This window comes from Rhinopithecus bieti, unplaced genomic scaffold (assembly GCF_001698545.2).
Source record: "Rhinopithecus bieti isolate Rb0 unplaced genomic scaffold, ASM169854v2 scaffold_13351, whole genome shotgun sequence".
Classification (NCBI taxonomy): Eukaryota; Metazoa; Chordata; class Mammalia; order Primates; family Cercopithecidae; genus Rhinopithecus; species Rhinopithecus bieti.
In genome coordinates, this window is record NW_016807514.1 from 3,930,458 (window position 1) to 3,949,351 (window position 18,894).

At 53.7% G+C, this 18,894-nt stretch overlaps 1 protein-coding gene across 6 annotated transcripts in view; it reads left to right on the plus strand.

Annotated features, from left to right (window-relative positions):
- CDK11B (cyclin dependent kinase 11B) overlaps positions 1-18,410 on the plus strand; it is a 27,022-nt gene extending 8,612 nt beyond the window's left edge. For 4 of the 6 annotated variants that reach the window (XM_017882496.1, XM_017882495.1, XM_017882498.1 and 1 more), the window contains 16 exons: positions 234-372; positions 7,498-7,634; positions 11,174-11,296; positions 11,684-11,779; positions 11,864-12,019; positions 12,564-12,629; positions 13,221-13,396; positions 15,045-15,135; positions 15,755-15,876; positions 16,128-16,233; positions 16,436-16,557; positions 16,635-16,742; positions 16,841-16,957; positions 17,162-17,310; positions 17,517-17,706; positions 17,787-18,410. In XM_017882496.1, coding sequence (XP_017737985.1) covers positions 234-372; positions 7,498-7,634; positions 11,174-11,296; positions 11,684-11,779; positions 11,864-12,019; positions 12,564-12,629; positions 13,221-13,396; positions 15,045-15,135; positions 15,755-15,876; positions 16,128-16,233; positions 16,436-16,557; positions 16,635-16,742; positions 16,841-16,957; positions 17,162-17,310; positions 17,517-17,706; positions 17,787-17,879 — 1,991 coding nt within the window. In that variant the 3' untranslated portion in view covers positions 17,880-18,410. The remainder of the gene's footprint in view (positions 1-233; positions 373-7,497; positions 7,635-11,173; positions 11,297-11,683; positions 11,780-11,863; positions 12,020-12,563; positions 12,630-13,220; positions 13,397-15,044; positions 15,136-15,754; positions 15,877-16,127; positions 16,234-16,435; positions 16,558-16,634; positions 16,743-16,840; positions 16,958-17,161; positions 17,311-17,516; positions 17,707-17,786) is intronic. The other 2 variants (XM_017882500.1, XM_017882499.1) reach the window with 1 other exon arrangement.
- The last annotated feature ends 484 nt before the right edge of the window (positions 18,411-18,894 follow it).

Here is an 18,894-nt window from a genome sequence, read left to right on the forward strand (position 1 = left end):
TGGTCTCGATCTCCTGACCTTGTGATTCGCCCATCTTGGCCTCCCAAAGTGCTGGGATTACAGGCTTGAGCCACCGCGCCTGGCCCCAGGCTGGTCTTGAACTCCTGACCTCCGGTGATCCACCCGCCTCAGCCTCCCAAAGGGCTGGGATTACACGCATGAGCCACCATGCCCGGCCTCATGTGAAATTTTTGAAGTGAGGTTTCTTTGCATGACTCATTATTTCTCATTAGGGAAGCACGCTAGAGTGAAAGAAAAAGAAAGAGAGCACGAACGTCGGAAACGCCATCGGGAAGAACAGGATAAAGCTCGCCGGGAATGGGAAAGACAGAAGAGAAGGGAAATGGCAAGGGAGCATTCCAGGAGAGAGAGGTGAGCGGGCTGGCTCAGTTGAGGACTTTAATGAAAGGGTTGTGGTCGTGTGTCCCGTCATAGCAATGAAGAAGAATTTGGCAATAGAAGTCACATTTGGTGCAGAAGTGGTAGATAGAAACAGCACAGTGAACACTGGACGAGGCTGACCAAGAGAACTGTCCTGAGGGAGTGAGTTTTTACTGCATCTGGAAGTCAAGAGCGGGGGTAATTTGACTGAGGGAAGACAATGAAGGGATCAGAAATCTGCACGTACGGCCGGGTGCGGTGGCTCACGCCTGTAATCCCAGCACTTTAGGAGGCTGAGGTGGGAGGATCCCTCGAGCCTAGATGGTCAAGGCTGCAGTAAGCCGTGATTGCGCTACTGCACTCCAGCCTGGTTGACAGAGTGAGACTCTGTCTCAAAAAGAAAGAAGAAGGGGGATCCCAAAAACCTTGAAACAGTCTGGAAGTCGGGACACTGGACTCCTAGGACTCCTGGGCATTAGTCTGTCTGTTCGTTCCCCTTTATAAGCTCAGATTCATAAGAAAGAACATCGGGGTAGCCCCACATCTGTTTTATGAACCAGGAAAAAGGCAAGCAGGCCCATCTCTGCCTTGAGAGTGAGTCCAGAGAAAGCTTGCAGGCTGCTTCAGGAAGGGAGGAGTCTGAAGTGGAAGGGCGTGGGTGGCCCTTCCACTTCAGACTGGTTGCCAGCAGCCAGGGCAGGGTGCACAGCATGTAAAGATGATGAAAGGGCACTGGTTCTTGTTGATGCCAAAGAGTGTGGGAGACACTGAGGCCCAGAGGTCAAGGTCCAGGACCACTTGGGGGTGGGCAAGGTTTCAGTTGGCCAAGTTCCTGTTAGTGTATGAAACATTCATGTATGCCAAGCCCTGTGCCAGACACCAAGTGTGCCTTGTCCCATGAGAGTGGAGCTTGGGATAGAAGTGTGGAGGTTGGTAGATGAAATTTGGGCTGTCATTGATTTCCCAGAAGGGATAGACAGGAGAGTGAAGGAGTGAAAAGTGTTGGGGGCAGACTTGTGGGTAGGACCAATTGAGATCAGCCAATCCAGAACTGGGTGTGGTAGCATATGCTACTTGGGAGGCCAAGGCCAGAGGACTGCATGAGGCCACCCTGGGCAACGTAGGGAAACCTTGTCTCTGACAAAAAACAAACTGATAAGGATAATCTGAGAAGCACTGATGCTTGAAAAACTGCTGAGCTGTGGGTGAAAGCAGTAAGAATCTGACCTTCTGGCCTGAGAGCTGCTCCCTTTACTGCCTCCACTCTGCACTTGGGAAGCACAGGGTTCCACTGGGACAGGGCAGCCGCAGGACCTGCAGTTTCCTTGCTGCCTTGGAAGGGGTTACTCCATTTAGAGCGGTGGGCAGTGGCCTTGCCCACCAGCATCCTCAGTGGAGGGAAGGAAAAAGGCCAAGAGGTTGGCTAGAATGAAGCACGGGTCGGGAGCAACTGTGATCTAGCCAAAGACGTGCGGCAGAGACTGGAGAGCGCTCCAGCCGCCGCCCAGTTCTGACCCTCCCAGTTCTGACCAGCCCTGAGGATGCAGCTGTGTGAAAGGGCCTCGCAGAAAATAGAAGCCGCCGCAGATGCGAATCAAGCCTGAACTTTCAGTGTGCTCCCTGTCCACACACATCCGTGGACCAAGGAAGCCTTACTGTGGCTTGAGGTATTTCAGCCCAGCTTCTTTCCAGTGCTGGCTAATTGCTAAGCTGTGCAGACACGGTGGTGACCCCTAGGAAGCCAAGGCTGAAAATTAAAATAGGCTTATGGGAAAGAATAGGGGTGGCCAAGAGCCATGAGGGAGATGGATTTCACAGACAACCAGACAGGCCTCAATGGTAACAACTAAAGGGAAAACTTAGAATCCGGAATTGCTACAAATGTATCATCTAAAATACAAAGAAGTATGACAGTGTGACCCGTATTGAGGAAGAACATCAGCAGTAGAAACTGTCTGAGTGTCCAGATGTTGAATTTAGTAAAGGCTTGGAAACAACTTGTCGATGGAGCAGTAGAAATTATCCATTCTTGGCCAGGCGCGGTGGCTCAAGCCTGTAATCCCAGCACTTTGGGAGGCCGAGGCAGGTGGATCACGAGGTCAGGAGATCGAGACCCTCCTGGCTAACACGGTGAAACCCCGTCTCTACTAAAATACGAAAACTAGCCGGGCGCGGTGGCTGGCGCCTGTAGTCCCAGCTACTCGGAGGCTGAGTCGGGAGAATGGCGGGAACCCAGGAGGCGGAGCTTGCAGTGAGCCGAGATCGCGCCACTGCACTCCAGCCTGGGCGACACAGCGAGACTCCGTCTCAAAAAAAAAAAAAAAAAAAAAGAAATCCATTCTGAAGAACAGAGAGAAAAAACAAGAAAAATGAAGAGCCTCAGAAACCTATGGTACAACATCTGCGGTACCAAAACACGTCCCATGGGGGTTCCAGGAGAGAGGAAATATATTTTTTACAATAATGGTTAAAAGCTTCCCAAATTTGAATTAAAAAAAAAATCTGCACATTGAAGAGCGCAGGAAGTTTGAACTAGAATAAATACAAAGTCACATCATAGTCAAACTGGCGAAAGCCAAAGACAAAATGTTGAAAGGCCTCAGAGAAGAATGACCAATCCCATGAAAGCGGAGCTTCAATACCGCCTGCCGCTGACTACTTAGAAACAGTGGAGGCCAGAAGGCAGTGGAGTGGCGCACTCAAACTACTCAAAGAGAAGAACCGTCAGCCAGGAGTCAAAACGGTTCTACCCAAGTGAAAGGGAATGAAAGACAGCATTCCCTGAGAAGCAAAGACTGGTGAGGTTCATTGTTGGCGAGACCTGCCTTAAAGGAAACACTAAAGGAAGACCTTCAAGTTGAATGGAAATGACACCAGGCGGTAACCTGAATCCTCAGGAAGGAAGGACAGGCACTGCAGATAGCAAGTGTAGCTTGACATCAATATCCTATAAATATCTCTCCTCATATCTTAGGTTTTACTGGAACTACGGTTGTATAGAATAATGACACGGGGCCGGGCGTGGTGGCTCAAGCCTGTAATCTCAGCACTTTGGGAGGCCGAGACGGGTGGATCACGAGGTCAGGAGATCGAGACCATCCTGGTCTACACAGTAAAACCCCGTCTTTACTAAAAAAAATACAAAAAACTAGCCGGGCGAGATGGCGGGCGCCTGTAGTCCCAGCTACTCGGGAGGCTGAGGCAGGAGAATGGCGGGAGTCCGAGAGGCGGAGCTTGCAGTGAGCCGAGATCGCGCCACTGCACTCCAGCCTGGGCGACAGAGCGAGACTCCGTCTCAAAAAAAAAAAAAAAAAAAAAAAAAGAATAATGACACGGTGTTGTCATGGTATATAACACAAATGGACTGCACAAAGAAGAGGGAATGAAGCTGTGTTACAACAGCTTTATGTTTTACTGGAATTCAGCTAGTATTGTGAGGCATACTGGGATCCCTAGAGCAGCCACTAAGAAAACAACTTTTTAAAAAGTACAAATAACAAATTAAAATGGTATGGTATGCTAAACATACGTAATTTAAAATCAAAAAGGGAAGAATAAAAGAGACACGGAGCAAAGCAAAAAAAGTAAATCCAAGCGTGTGTGTAATTATATGACGTGAAAGGTCTGTGCCCCAAACAGACGGGGCCAATTATCAGATGGAAAAGCAAGATCTAACTGTCTGCTGTCTGCTAGAGAACGGGAAAAGGTGCGGCGTACAAACATCAGCGCTCTTAGGAGAGCTTGAATGGCTGTACTCATATCAGATAAAACATATGTTAAGAAATATTAGAAACCAGCCTGGCCAACATGGTGAAACCCCGTCTCTACTAAAAATACAAAAATCAACGGGGTGTGGTGGCAGGCGCCTGTAGTCCCAGCTCCTTGGGAGGCTCAGTTAGGAGAATCGCTTGAACTAGTGAGATGGAGGTTGCAGTGAGCCGAGATTGCGCCACTGCACTCCAGTCTGGGCGACAGAGCAAGACCCTGTCTCAAAAAAAAAAAGGCTGTAGGCGGGGCGTGGTGGCTCAAGCCTGTAATCCCAGCACTTTGGGAGGCCGAGACGGGCGGATCACGAGGTCAAGAGATCGAGACCATTCTGGCTAACACGGTGAAACCCCGTCTCTACTAAAAAATACAAAAAACTAGCTGGGTGAGGTGGCGGGCGCCTGTAGTCCCAGCTACTCGGGAGGCTGAGGCAGGAGAATGGCGTAAACCTGGGAGGCGGAGCTTGCAGTGAGCTGAGATCCAGCCACTGCACTCCAGCCTGGGTGACAGAGCGAGACTCCGTCTCAAAAAAAAAAAAAAAAAAAGGCTATAGAAACAACAAGGAGCAAGGACTTCACAGCACAAAAAGGCCAATGCAGCAGGAAGAAACAGCAGTGACACATGTGAATGCATCTAACCACAGAGCCCAAAATCCGTGAAGCAAACGCTGATCGAATGGAAAGAAATCCATCATTTATTAATTAGAGTTGGAAATGTCAGCCGGGCACGGTGGCTTGTGCCTGCAAACCCAGCACTTTGGGAGGCCAAGGTGGGCAGATCATCTGAGGTCAGGAGTTCGAGACCAGCCTGACCAACATGGTAAAACCCTGTCTCTACTAAAAGTGCAAAAATTAGCCAAGCGTGCTGGCGGGCGCCTGTAACACCAGCTACTCGGGAGGCTGAGGCAGGAGAATTGCTTGAACCTGGGAGGGGGAGGTTGCAGTGAGCCGAGATTGTGCCATTGCACTACAAAAGAATTAAATTAGAAATTAACAACAGGAAGAAACCTGGGGAAATCTTCAAACGTTAGGAAATCTAACAACACAATTCTGAATAACCCATGGCTCATAGAAATAATTATAAGGAAAACAGAAAATATTTTGGAGTAAATAAAAATGAAAACAATGTGGCCTGGCGCGGTGGCTCACGCCTGTAATCCCAACACTTAGGGAGGCTGAGGTGGGCAGATCATGAGGTCAGATCGAGACCATCCTGGCTAGCACAGTGAAACTCCGTCTCTACTAAAAATACAAAAAATTAGCCGGGTGTGGTGGCGGGCACCTGTAGTCCCAGCCACTCGGGAGGCTGAGGCAGGAACCCAGGAGGCGGAGCTTGCAGTGAGTGGAGATCAGGCCACTGCACTCCAGCCTGGGTGACAGAGCAAGACTCCGTCAAGAAAAAAAAGAAAAGAAAGTGTCAAAATTTAGAGATGCAGCTACAGCAATGCTTAGAGAAGGCACTTATGAGGTTGTTAGGCCATTAACCAAGGCTTTCTTCACCTGAAGAGATGAGAAGGCAGGAAAGCAGCAGACCCTGCCGTGCAGAAGCTGTGGAGACGGCAGAACAGTCGCCCGGAGTGCTGGGTCCTTGACTACAGGTGCCCATGAGGAACGGGGTTGGTGATGGAAATGCTGAAAACTGGCTCGTGGTGACTGATGGTTGCAGAACTTCATCAATTTGCTAGAAATCATTGGATTCAGTGGTTGAATTTTATGTGTCAGCTTTTATTTTGAAGTAGTTTAGGATTCGCGAGAATTTGAAAGTAGCACCTGGAATCCTGAAAGCCTCCATCCAGCCTCCTCCAGCGGTGACATCCGATGTAGACCAGCATTGGCACAGTACTGTGCACTGCTAGACTGTAGGCCACAGTACTGTGCACTGCTAGACTGTAGGCCACAGTACTGTGCACTGCTAGACTGTAGGCCACAGTACTGTGCACTGCTAGACTGTAGGCCTTTTTCCATTGTTCCCATTTCTTAGGTGTGTTCGTTTCTCTGTGTGTATAGTGATACTTTTTTTTTTAAAGCATATTTTTCATATTGTATCTGGGCTTAACTCTAGAGGAACACGAAAAATTGACTCTCATGGATCAATGTTAGTTATTTGGCTGCTTTATGATGCAGCCAACTGCAGATATTCGGTCACTCATAGCTCCTACATTCCCAATGACACCTTTTTAGGGAGCTTCCCCTGCCCTTCCCTTATCACGTTCGTGCCCATGTAGGTGGGAATTGGTCTGGGGTCCATGTGCCCAGACAATCCATTGAATCACAGTTAGCACTGGGGCCTCGGCCTGAGTCTGTGGCCTCATCTCCACTTTTCCTAACAGGCTTTTCTGCCTGTTTTTTTTTTTTTTTTTTCTTTTAAAGCCTGTGCAGATTTATCTCATAGTTAATTTGGGTTTAAATTTGGTTGTCATACATACGTAAGGAAATTCTCGTGTTTAGAGCTACTAAACAGAAATATGCTAGAACCAGTGGGGTGCCTTTTTGTTTGTTTCTCGAGACAAGGTCTCACTCCCGGTCAAGCAGTCCTCTCACCTCTGCCTCCTGAGTAGTTGGGATCAGCGGTGCACACCACCATGCCCAGCTAGTTTTCTGATTTTTGTAGAGACGGGGTTTCACTATGTCTCCCAGACTACTCGTGTGATTCATTGGGGACAGAGCTCTCAGAATGTGTATATTGGCCGGCAAAGTGGCTCATGCCCGTAATCGCAGCACTGTGGGAAGCAGAGGCAGGAGGATCACTTGAGGCCAGGAGTTCAAGACCCTGTCTCTACTAAAAATGCAAAAATTAGCCTTGTGTGGTAACACACGCCTATAATTCCAGCAACTCGGGTGGATGAGACAGGAGAATCGCTTGAACCCAGGAGGCGGAGGCTGCAGTGAGCCGAGATCGTGCCACCGCACTCCAGCCTGGGCAACTGAGCAAGACGCTGTCTCAAAAAAGAAAAGCGGCCGGGCGGGTGGCTCACGCCTGTAATCCCAGCGCTTTGAAAGGCTGAGGCGGGTGGATCACGTGGTCAGGAGATGGCGACCATCCTGGCCAACATGGTAAAACCCCGTCTCTACTAAAAAGACAAAAATTAGCTGGGAGTGGTGGCACCTGTACTCCCAGCTACTCCGGAGGCTGAGGCAGGAGAATCGCTTGAACCCGGAAGGCGGAGGTTGCCGAGATTGCGCCACTGCACTCCAGCCTGGGGGACAGAGCGAGACTCCGTCCCAAAAAAAGGAAAGTAAAAGAAAAACTCTGCATGTATCGAACTACATAGAAAGCCAGTTTACAAATTTGAGCCAAAACGCGATAGCAAGCTTTCTGTTTAGGGGGAATGATGGCGTGTGCCTCTTCCAGGGACCGCCTGGAGCAGTTAGAAAGGAAGCGGGAGCGGGAGCGCAAGATGCGGGAGCAGCAGAAGGAGCAGCGGGAGCAGAAGGAGCGCGAGCGGCGGGCGGAGGAGCGGCGCAAGGAGCGGGAGGCCCGCAGGGAAGGTAGGCGGCGCGGCGGCGGCTGTGCTCGGCGGACGCGTGTCTGCTGCCCCCTGGTGTCGGGCACTTGCTGTCACAGGCGGGTGCTTGGTTCCTGTGCTGGGTTTTGCCCCTGCTTTTGTTTTGGAGAGAGTTTTGCTGTTGTCACCCAAATGGAAGTGCAGTGGCGTGATCTCGGCTCCCTGCAACCTTTCCCTCCCCGGTTCAAGTGATTCTCCTGCCTCAGCCTCCCGAGTAGCAGGGATGACAGGCACCCGCCACCATGTTCAGCTAACTTTTTGTATTTTTAGTAGAGACAGGGTTTCACCATGTTGACCAGGCTTGTCTCGAACTCTTGACCTCACGTGATCCACCTGCCTCGGCCGCCCAAAGTGTTGGGATTACAGGCCTGCCCCTGCCTTTTTATTTTTTTTTAAGACGGAGTCTTGCTCTGCCACCCAGGCTGGAGCGCAGTGGTGCTATCTCAGCTCACTGCAACCTCCGCCTCCTGGGTTCAAGCAATTCTCCTGCCTCAGCCTTTGGAGTAGCTGGGTTTACAGACGCCCGCCAGCACGCCCAGCTAATTTTTGTATTTTTAGTGGAGACAGGGTTTCACCATATTGGCCAGGCTGGTCGCAGACTCCTGACATCAAGTGATCCGCCTGCCTCTACCTCTCCAAGTGCTAGGATTACAGGCATGAGCCACTGCACCTGGCCACCCCTTCCTTTTTTATTTCCCCAGTTTTTAGAAACTGTGATAAAACATGTATATTGTAAAATGTACCATCTTCACTATTTCAAGTGTAGAATTCAGTGGTATTAATGCATTCACAGTGTTGTGCAACCATCCATCCACAGAACTCTCTTCTTGTAGAATTAACACCATCCCCATCAAACAGCAACTTCCTGTCCCCAGCCCCGGCACACACCATCCCACTTTCTTTCAATTTGGCTGCTCAGGATGCCGCTTGTGAGTGGAATCGCAGTCATTGTCCTTTTGTGACCGGCTTACTCACTCAGCAAAGTCCTCGGGGGCGTCGTGCTGTGGTGGGGGTCGGAGGGCCCTTCCTTCTGCAGCCGTTGGAGGAGGAGGCGGCGGCGGCCAACCGCCTCACCCACCAGGCTTTGTTACCTCTTGGCCTTACTGCCTCCCCCTCATTTTCCACGTAATTGTCTTGTGTTCAGTTGAGTTTTTGGTAGAGAAATGTTTAAATTCCTCTCTCATTTATGTTTTATATTTCTCGACTTTCTGATTACAGTGACGATTACACTGAACATCCTGCAGTTATAATGCACTAGTTTGAATTGAATGCCAAGTTAACTGCAGTAAAATACAAAAACTTGACTCGGGGAGTGTATATTCAGGGCAACTTAAATCTATGCTCCCAGGCTGCAGCCCTTTGAAATAAAAACACAATGAAGAAAACAAAAAACAAACTGCTTCTTTAGCAGTTCCACTCCCACTTGCTGTCGACATCACTAGATCACATTTATACATTGTCCATAAATGATGACATCTTTATGCATTGTCCATAAACTTAATAATCACTTTTTAAATGCATTAGCCTGTTAAACTATGTAGAAAACAAAAGTGGAGTTAAAATCATTGTCACAACAATGCTTTTGACTAATAATTGGTGCTTTTAAATGTGTTAATCTTTTAAGTTATATAGAAGATAAAAGTAGAGTTCTAAAACACTGTTACAGTAATACGAGCTTTTATAGTTACCCCACGTCCTCACCTTAATGGAGATCTTTATTTCTTCACCCAGCTTCCGGTTTCTGTCTCGCATCCTTTCATTACACCCCACACAACTCCCTTTAGCTTATTCTTCAGGGCAGGTCTAGGTCTAGCAGTAATGAACTCCCTCTGCTTTTGTTTATCTGGGAATATCCTCATTTCTGTCTCACCTTTGAAGGAAAGTTGCTGGATACGTGGTTCTTGGTTGATAATTTTTTTGTTGTTTTGGGACAGAGTCTTGTTCTGTTGTCCAGGATGGAGTGCAGTAGAGCAATCATAGCTCACTGCAACCTCGAACTTCTGGGCACAAGTAATCTTCCCACCTCAGCCTCCCACGTGGCTGGGACGACAGGCGTGTGGCACCACACTCGGCTCATTTTTCAGTAGAAACAAGGTCTGCCTGTATTGCCCAGGCTGCTCTTGAATTCCTGGGCTCAAGGAACCCTCATGCCTAGCGGACAGTTTTTCCTTTTCACTTACAATATTTTAGCCCACTGTCTTCTGGCCTCCCGAGTTTCTGGTGAGAACTCTGATGATCTTATTGAGGATCCCTTGGATGCTTTTAAGATTCTCTTTGGCTTTGGGTTTTCGTGTGGGTCTCTTGATTTCATTCTACCTGGAGTTCACTGAGCCTCTCTAATGTTTATATTCATGGTTTTCATCAAATGGGGGGGTTTAAGTAATTCTTCAGATACCCTCTCTGCTCCTCTCCTCCTTCCTGGACCCCCACGGGTCTCTTGGGGTCCCCGAGGCCCCTGGGCACTGCCCACTTTTCTTCAGTCTCTTTCGCTTTTTCCTCGGACGACGTGATTTTATTGTTGTGTCTTCAGGCCCACCGATTATTTCCTCCGCCTGCTCCATCTGCCTGTGAGTTTCTATGTGAATATTTACTTTTTAGTGTTTATTGTGAATATGTACTTATTAGCTCTGGAATTTCTCTCTGGTTTCTCATTGGATCTTCTGTCTCTGTTGATATTTCCGGCGTGTTCACGTGTCATTTTCTTGACTTTCTCCACATCTTCCTTTTGTTCTCTGAGGAACTGAAGGTTAAGACAGTTCCTTAAGTCTTTGTCGGGGACATCGACCACCAGGTGATTTTCAGGAACGGTGTCTGTTGGCTTATTTTTTTCCCTCTGAATGGGACATACTCTCCTGTTTCTTTGTTTCTCTTGTGTTTTTCTTAGTCAAAAAAATGGACATTTGAATCTCATGATGCGTTTCTTCCTGGTCGCCACTCAAGGGTGTGCACGTGCTGGTTTGGTCGTGCTGGGCTGTGTCTGGGGTCGGCCTGTTGTGGAAACTCGGGCTCTTCGGGGGTCTTTTCCAAGCCTGTGCCTCTCCCTGGCCATGTGCAGATGCTCTTTAACGTTCCCGCCAATACAGCTATTTCTCATGTTCTTGTCCTGATGTGTCTGCCTCCTAAAGGGGGAAAAGAGAGAAATGAAGGGGGCAAAGGGGGACGTGGCGCTCATGCCCTGGAAGTACCTTCAGCCTGGGGGGCAGCCGTGGCTGCTGCCTCTTCATGCCTCTGGGGTGGGACGCGCAGTCATCACACTGACCTCGGGTGCGTGTGTCCGTCTGCCCACGTGTGTCCGTCTGCCCTCCTGGGTCTGGCGAACTGCATGCAGGCTGCTGCCTCCAGGTTGGAGCTTTTTCTCCCTGGGTTTCTTAGCCTCTGACCCCGATGCCGTCAGCTCCGTGTGTGCACTGTGGGTGTGTCTGCCAGGTGTGGGTGTGGGAGACGAGGCAGCTGTGCCCAGGTGGGGCCTTTTGAGGAAGGCAGTGTTGCTAGTGCTATCTCCCTCTCTGCCCTGCACGCCAGTGTCCGCACATCACCGAACGATGAGAGAGGACTACAGCGACAAAGTGAAAGCCAGCCACTGGAGTCGAAGCCCGCCACGGCCGCCACGGGAGCGGTTCGAGCTGGGAGACAGCCGGAAGCCAGGTGAGGCCAGGCCGGCACCTGCGCAGAAGCCAGCACAGTGAGAGTCTTTTCTGGGGAATGTTTGGCATGAATTTGTAAGATTCACGTAATGAAAGCCCAGCTAAGTAATGTTTTCAGAAGAAAATGCTAGATGTGCTGGCTGAAGTCCTCTCGTGTTGTGAGAGAGACCGTGGGTGTCTGTGTGCGGCCAGGACACACGACGTGTGTTTATCCGCTGGGACCTTTGCCACTGGCCCCATTAGAGAAGTGGCTTCCAGCGTCTGTGGATAAGCTGGTTTCTTACCAAGCGGAGTTAATCATGCGAAAGGCACTAGTTTTGGGGTGGTGGTACCTTGTTTGTTTAAAAAGCATTTCCCCAAATTCACCTTTAATGGTTTATTTCATAAGTAAAAGAAGAGAAAATGGAAGAAAGAGACCTGCTGTCCGACTTACAGGACATCAGCGACAGCGAGAGGAAGACCAGCTCAGCCGAGTCCTCATCAGGTACCTGAAACCGCCTGGCCAAGGCCTTGACCACTGCTGCCAGGAAGGCCCAAGTTCACCCTCCACTCTGCTGTCTTTCTACAGCGGAATCAGGCTCAGGTTCTGAGGAGGAAGAGGAGGAGGAGGAAGAGGAGGAGGAGGAAGGAAGCACCAGTGAAGAATCAGAGGAGGAGGAGGAGGAGGAAGAGGAGGAGGAGGAGACCGGCAGCAACTCTGAGGAGGCGTCAGAGCAGTCTGCTGGTGAGTCACTGCGATGACTGTGAGGTGTTGTGACTTCACTGTAGTGTTAGAAACTGCAGAGAAATAGCTGGTGGGCGGGGGAGTTGAAACTCCCTTCTATCTAGGACTTTCTCAGGACACCTCCACATCTATTCTTTTGTTTGTTTTTTGAGACGGAATCTTGCTCTGTTGCCCAGGCTGGAGCGCAATGGCATGATCTCGGCTCACTGCAACCTCCGCCTCTCGGGTTCGAGTGATCCTTCTGCCTCAGCCTCCCAAGTAGCTGGGACTACAGGCGTGGGCCACCACACCCGGCTAATTTTTGTATTTTTAGTCGAGTCAGGGTTTCACCATGTTGGTCAGGCTGGTCTCGAACTCCTGACCTCAGGTGATCCACCCGCCTCAGCCTCCCAAAGTGCTGGGATTACAGGCGTGAGCCACCGCACCTGGCCTCCGTGTCGATTCTTGGGAACACTTGTTGCTTAGCTGAAGCGGAGCCCGCATCCTGCCTGTGGCAGCACTCACCCCAGTGCCGGTCTGAGCAGATGCCTCCTTTCTCTTGCAGAAGAAGTAAGTGAGGAAGAAATGAGTGAAGATGAAGAACGAGAAAACGAAAACCACCTCTTGGTTGGTAAGAGGCCTCCTTGGAGACAGCACCCTCCTTGTCTGTCTCCAAGTGCAGCGGCCCTCTCTTAAGATAGCCGGTCCTGCGAGGCATGGGGCACGCCAGGGGCTGGGAGGCTGCCTGATTCATTGGCCGCTCCAGTCTGTGCCGGTGGGGCCCGCGTTCCTCAGTGAGGCACAGTGCTAACCAAGGACGTCCTGTGTACCTAGCAGGGCCGAGGAGCTGGGAAGCCCGGGCCCAGTTCCCCACAGGGGAGGCCAGTCAGATGGTGGCTCGGCCTGTCCCTGCAGAGTGGAGGCCTGGCCTGGCCTCCGGCCGGCAGTGAGGCTGTGTCTTCCGCCTGGGGGACATGGATCCAGGCGTGTCCCCTGCAGGACACCACGTACCTCCTCCCAGCTCAGCATCTGGGCTCTTTCTCAGCCGAGCCTGCCAGCGCTCCTAGGCCTCAGTGCCCTGGGTCCAGGGGGCGAGAGCCCAGCACCAGCACCTCCCAGCAGGACACAGGGCAGCCCCGCCACGCGCTTCATGTCCCCGGGGCAGGAGGAGGTTCGTGATCCTTGCTTGTCCTAGCTTCATAATTAGGTTCAACTTTTCCAGTTCCAGAGTCACGGTTTGACCGAGATTCCGGGGAAAGTGAAGAAGCAGAGGAAGAAGTGGGTGAGGGGACGCCGCAGAGCAGCGCCCTGACAGAGGGTGACTACGTGCCCGACTCCCCCGCCCTGTCACCCATCGAGCTCAAGCAGGAGCTGCCCAAGTACCTGCCGGCCCTGCAGGTCAGGCCCTCCCCTCGCCCCAGGCCGCTGTCTGCATTGGCAGTTGGAGTTACCACAGGGGCTGAGCGAAGCCTGGCCCCCGTGTTGGCCAAGTCTGTCTCCTCATAGGGCTGCTGGGCCCACCGGGGCAGTGAGGGGCAGGCACAGCCGCTGGCCCCTCATGCTTCTGGGTCCTGCCTCTTTCTCGTGCTGGACGGAACTGGGTGGACAGGGAGGTGCCCACAGCTTAGAAGGCAGGCAGCCTGGGCGTGCGGCTGCCCTGCTGTCACTGCCACCTGAGCTGTGTCCTCCTCCGCACTGGAGAACAGTGCCCTCCAGTTGACCCCTGCGTGGGTGGGTTATGTAGGCACCAAGGCCTTGTTACCAGCATCTGTGCAGGGCTTGGATGGTAGCTGCGGGAGTCAGTGTAGATGTGTGTGTCCAGAATCCTTTTGTTCAGGCAGCTATCAATGAGGCAGGATATTGCTTGGAGCGGTTTGGAAGGGACAGGCCTGAGAAGGTGCCAGTGGCCTCGGGGGCCTGGGAGACTGGCACTGGGCCCCCTCCTTGGTGCCTGTGGGTGGAGACGTTCTCTCTGGCACATGCGGCAGGCCTCTGTCGACTGCTCTATGCATTGTGAGCGCCTCTGCCCCTTAGTGTTCCTGAGCATAGGCATTGGGCCACAGGCCACCCCGAGTACGTGACATCCAGCCTGGGCACCAGCCCCAAGGTACACCCGGGGGAGGTGCCCTGGCATGGGGCACCATGCTGCACCTGGCAGGTAGTGCCCGTCCTCAGTGTCATCCTTGTACAAGCAGGGGGCACACCCAGTTTGACAGGGACACTGTCTGGGTGGCCTTTTTTTTTGAGACTGGGTCTGGCTGTGTCGCCCAGGCTGGAGTGGAGTGGCTTAATCATAGCTCACTGCAGCCTACACCTCCCAGGCTCAGACAGTCCTCCCATCTCAGCCTCCTGAGTAGCTAGAACTACAGGCGCAAGCCACCATGCCTGGCTAAATTTTTAATTTTGTAGAAAACAGTTTTGGCCGGGCACAGTGGCTCACGCCTATAATCCCAACACTTTGGGAGGCCGAGGTGGTGGGTGGATCACGAGGTCAGGAGTTTGAGACCAGCCTGACCAACATGGTGAAACCCCCATCTCTACTAAAAATACAAAAATTAGCTGGGCATGGTGGTGCACGCCTGTAATCCCACCTACTCAGGAGGCTGAGGCAGGAGAATCGCTTAAACCTGGGAGACAGAGGTTGCAGTGAGCCGAGATCTCGCCATTGTACTCCAGCCTGGGTGACAGAGTGAGACTCCATCTCAAAAAAAAAGAAAACAGAGTCTTGCTGTGTTGGCGAGGCTGGTCTTGAACTCCTGGGCTCAAGCAGTCCTCCTGCCTTGCCCTCCCGAAGTGCTGGGGTTACAGGCCTGAGCCCTCACACCCGGCTGGGACGGCCTTTTGTTCACACTGGTTTTGTTTCATAATAAAGTGTCACATGGTCTTGCAAGGAAACAGACTTTGAGAACTGAGCTGCTCCCGGCCCTACCCCCTGCCAGTCCCACAGCTCTGCCCTGCACCCGCCCTGCACCGTGCCCGTGGACGCAGCCGCCCTCCTTCCAGCTGGCATGGCCACTGAGACCTCACATAGCCGCTCCCTCCCCAGGGCTGCCGGAGCGTCGAGGAGTTCCAGTGCCTGAACAGGATTGAGGAGGGCACCTATGGAGTGGTCTACAGAGCAAAAGATAAGAAAACAGGTGGGTGGAGTCCCGGCTCACCCCACAAAGACAAGGGGAAGTGGGGCAGGGCCTGGCCGCCCGAGAGGTCCTGCCTCACCTGAGCAGCTACTGGAGGTTGGACCTCTCAGCGTCTCTAGAAGCCAGAGGTCAGCCTGGCCCTGGGGCTTTGCCGCTCCCTTGCAGTAGCAGGCGGCCTGCCCCGCAGGGCCAAGACCCAGCACGTGGAGTGGTCTGCGCCAGGGCTGGTCTGCAGGTTTGCATTCCCAGCGTCCCGCCCAGCGGGCGTGTGAGCCGGGGACTCTGTTGGGGAGTCAGCCACTGGGATCCCAGGTAAGACCAGCTCTGTTGGGGAAGTTGACATGGAGTCAGCGTGGCCGCTGGGATCCCAGGTGGCTGTATGTGGCTATAGGTGGCTGTGGGTGTCCGTGGTGCATTGAGAGTGGGGAAGCCGTTGGTCCGTGGGTGTTGCCATGACCTCGGCTGGGCCGTTCTCCTGGTGCCCACGTGCCTCCACCTAGAACGAGATCCCCCTCTGTGAAATGCACTTTGGGCACTGCCTGTGATCCTCCCTGAGCAAGTCCACTGTCGGTGCCGTGATTTTGAGAATGCCTCTCAGTGCCGTCTGTTTTCTTCACAGATGAAATTGTGGCTCTGAAGCGGCTGAAGATGGAGAAGGAGAAGGAGGGCTTCCCGATCACGTCGCTGAGGGAGATCAACACCATCCTCAAGGCCCAGCATCCCAACATCGTCACCGTCAGAGTGAGCCTGGCCCCACCGTGCACAGCCTGGGTGGAAGGCTTTTCTGACGGCCCCATGTGGTCCTGGGGCAGGTGCTTCCTACAGTCCCCGTGCTTAGCGAAGCCCTTCACAGACCACACAGAAGCAAGCATTCGTCCCCCGGGTGGCACTGGAGGCCCTTACTGTCCCTCCGCATCTGCACCCGGGTTCGGGGGGTGGCAGGGGTTGGGGGGCCCTGAGGTGCCCAGCACCCACAGAGCCATGCCCTGCAGGAGATCGTGGTGGGCAGCAACATGGACAAGATCTACATCGTGATGAACTACGTGGAGCACGACCTCAAGAGCCTGATGGAGACCATGAAGCAGCCCTTCCTGCCAGGTACAGCGCACCCCAGGCCTCTTAGCACACAAGCGGGAGCAGTGTCCTGGTCGCCCCCACGGTGACACTGCTGCAGGGAGGGCCAGCTGCATCCACAGGGAAAGCCCTGAGAAGCCTGTGCTGCTGCTGAAGCGAGTGGGCCACCCTAGATGCCCTGGGCAGAGGGCGGTCGGGTCCACATGGGAGCCTGTCTCCCTCCCAGGGGAGGTGAAGACCCTGATGATCCAGCTGCTGCGGGGGGTGAAGCACCTGCACGACAACTGGATCCTGCACCGTGACCTCAAGACGTCCAACTTGCTGCTGAGCCACGCTGGCATCCTCAAGGTGAGCCCCCGCCCACTGAGCGGCCCATCCCAGGGAGACCTGCCCGGGCCGCCCACAGCGCCCGTCTGTGCTTGCAGGTGGGTGACTTCGGGCTGGCGCGGGAGTACGGGTCTCCTCTGAAGGCCTACACCCCGGTCGTGGTGACCCTGTGGTACCGCGCCCCAGAGCTGCTGCTTGGTGCCAAGGTGAGTCCTGGGCATCTGAGAGCCTCCCCTGCCCCCCACGCAGTCTCCCACAGCTCCGTGGGCCCTGGCCCTCCTGAGCGCCTCTCCTGTCCTCTTAGGAATACTCCACGGCCGTCGACATGTGGTCGGTGGGCTGCATCTTCGGGGAGCTGCTGACTCAGAAGCCTCTGTTCCCAGGGAAGTCGGACATTGATCAGATCAACAAAGTGTTCAAGGTGGGTCTGGGCCCCGCTGCAGGTGTGCTGTGGGGTTGTGCAGGAGCTGCAGGAATTGGACTGGGGAGCACACAGGTGCTGGGTTGAGATGGGGACCAGGGCCACCGAGAGCCCTCCTGGTGGTGGCTTGTCTTCTCTGCTGGGACACAGGTGCCAACACCATGGGCCACGTGGCGTGGCTGTTGAAACACCTCTGTCTTTCAGGACCTGGGGACCCCCAGTGAAAAAATCTGGCCCGGCTACAACGAGCTCCCAGCAGTGAAGAAGATGACCTTCAGCGAGTACCCCTACAACAACCTCCGCAAGCGCTTCGGGGCCCTGCTCTCAGACCAGGGCTTTGACCTTATGAACAAGTGAGCCCAGTGCAGCCGGGTGGCGGGAGGTCCCGAGCCATAGTGGTGGCTTCCCGGTCCCAGGCCCACCTGCTAGCTCACCACTTTCCAGAACTGTTCTGGTGCCTGGTGCCCCATGCCCTGAGCCCTGCCCCAACACAGCCCATCTCTGGGGGACCCAGTGGAGCACTCAAGCACCTCCTGGGCCTCTGGGCCTCTCCCCCCAGGTTCCTGACCTACTTTCCCGGGAGGAGGATCAGCGCTGAGGATGGCCTCAAGCACGAGTATTTCCGCGAGACTCCCCTCCCCATCGATCCTTCCATGTTCCCCACGTGGCCCGCCAAGAGTGAGCAGCAGCGTGTGAAGCGGGGCACCAGCCCCAGGCCCCCTGAGGGAGGCCTGGGCTACAGCCAGCTGGTGAGGGGCCTGGCTGGTGGGGCATGCCCACAGGTGGGGCTGGCTCGGGCAGGGTCCTCACGGTAGCCGACTCGTCCTAGGGCGACGACGACCTGAAGGAGACGGGCTTCCACCTTACCACCACGAACCAGGGGGCCTCAGCTGCGGGCCCCGGCTTCAGCCTCAAGTTCTGAAGGTCATAGTGGACCCCGTCATGGGGAGAACTCAGCCGGGACCGCAGGCGCGGCTACTGCGGTTGGAGCTGCCATGAGACTCAGAACTCCTCATCTTATTTCGTGTTCCATGTTTTGTTTTTGTATTTTGGTTTGTAAATTTGTAGAATTAAATCATTTTCCTTGTTGTGGAGGAAAGAGCTGTGTTTTCAGGTCTCCCTGACTTGCCCAGGGAGAAGAGGGTGGGCATCTGCGGGCACCTACTTGGGGCAGCACAAACCCCCACACACCCTCTCCCACTCGACACACCGGGCTGGCTGGGCCGTGATTTGGAAAGGAGCGGGTGGGGGTCGGGTCGATATGATCTTTGGAGCTGGAGACCTGTTTCTGTGTTGGGATGAGTGATGCTTTCCTGCCCCAACTCGCTCGTCCAGACCAGCGCTGTCCACACAGGCCCCCGGCCCCCAACCCCAGGTATTCTGGCAGCCTCAGCAGGTTTTTATACAAGGTTGTTATGAGTTTTAAAATGTATTAAAATATTCTTGGAGGAAAGCTCCCTGTGTCCTCCTTTCAGTAGCCCGGGACCATGTGTGGGAGGAGAGTCACAGACCACCAGGCTCTAGGGGAAGAGGGTGGGGTGGGTGGCTGTGGCCTCTGACCCCACGTGGGCCAGTCTCTTCCCCAGGCAGGAGGGGTGCTCCTATCTCCGGGGGGGCCTCCACTCTGGCAAGGTGGTCCCCCACCCTGTGCCAATCCTCCCAGCCCCCACCCACATCCCCTTGCAGAAGATCCTGGAGACCCATCCCAGCCACCTCCTTCGGGAAGCTCCCCTCGCCTCCCTCCCCCATCTCTGAGCAAGCCCTAGACAGAACCCAGGCTTCCGGGGCTACCCCACGTGCTGTCCCCGGCACTGGGGCCTCCACTATCCCCCTTTTCCAGGGGCCACCTTGGCATAGCCTGTCCTGTGCTGTATCTGTCGTCTGCTGTGCAGGAAAGCAGGGGTTGCCTGGCCCCAAGGACGCCCACCTCTTGGTGG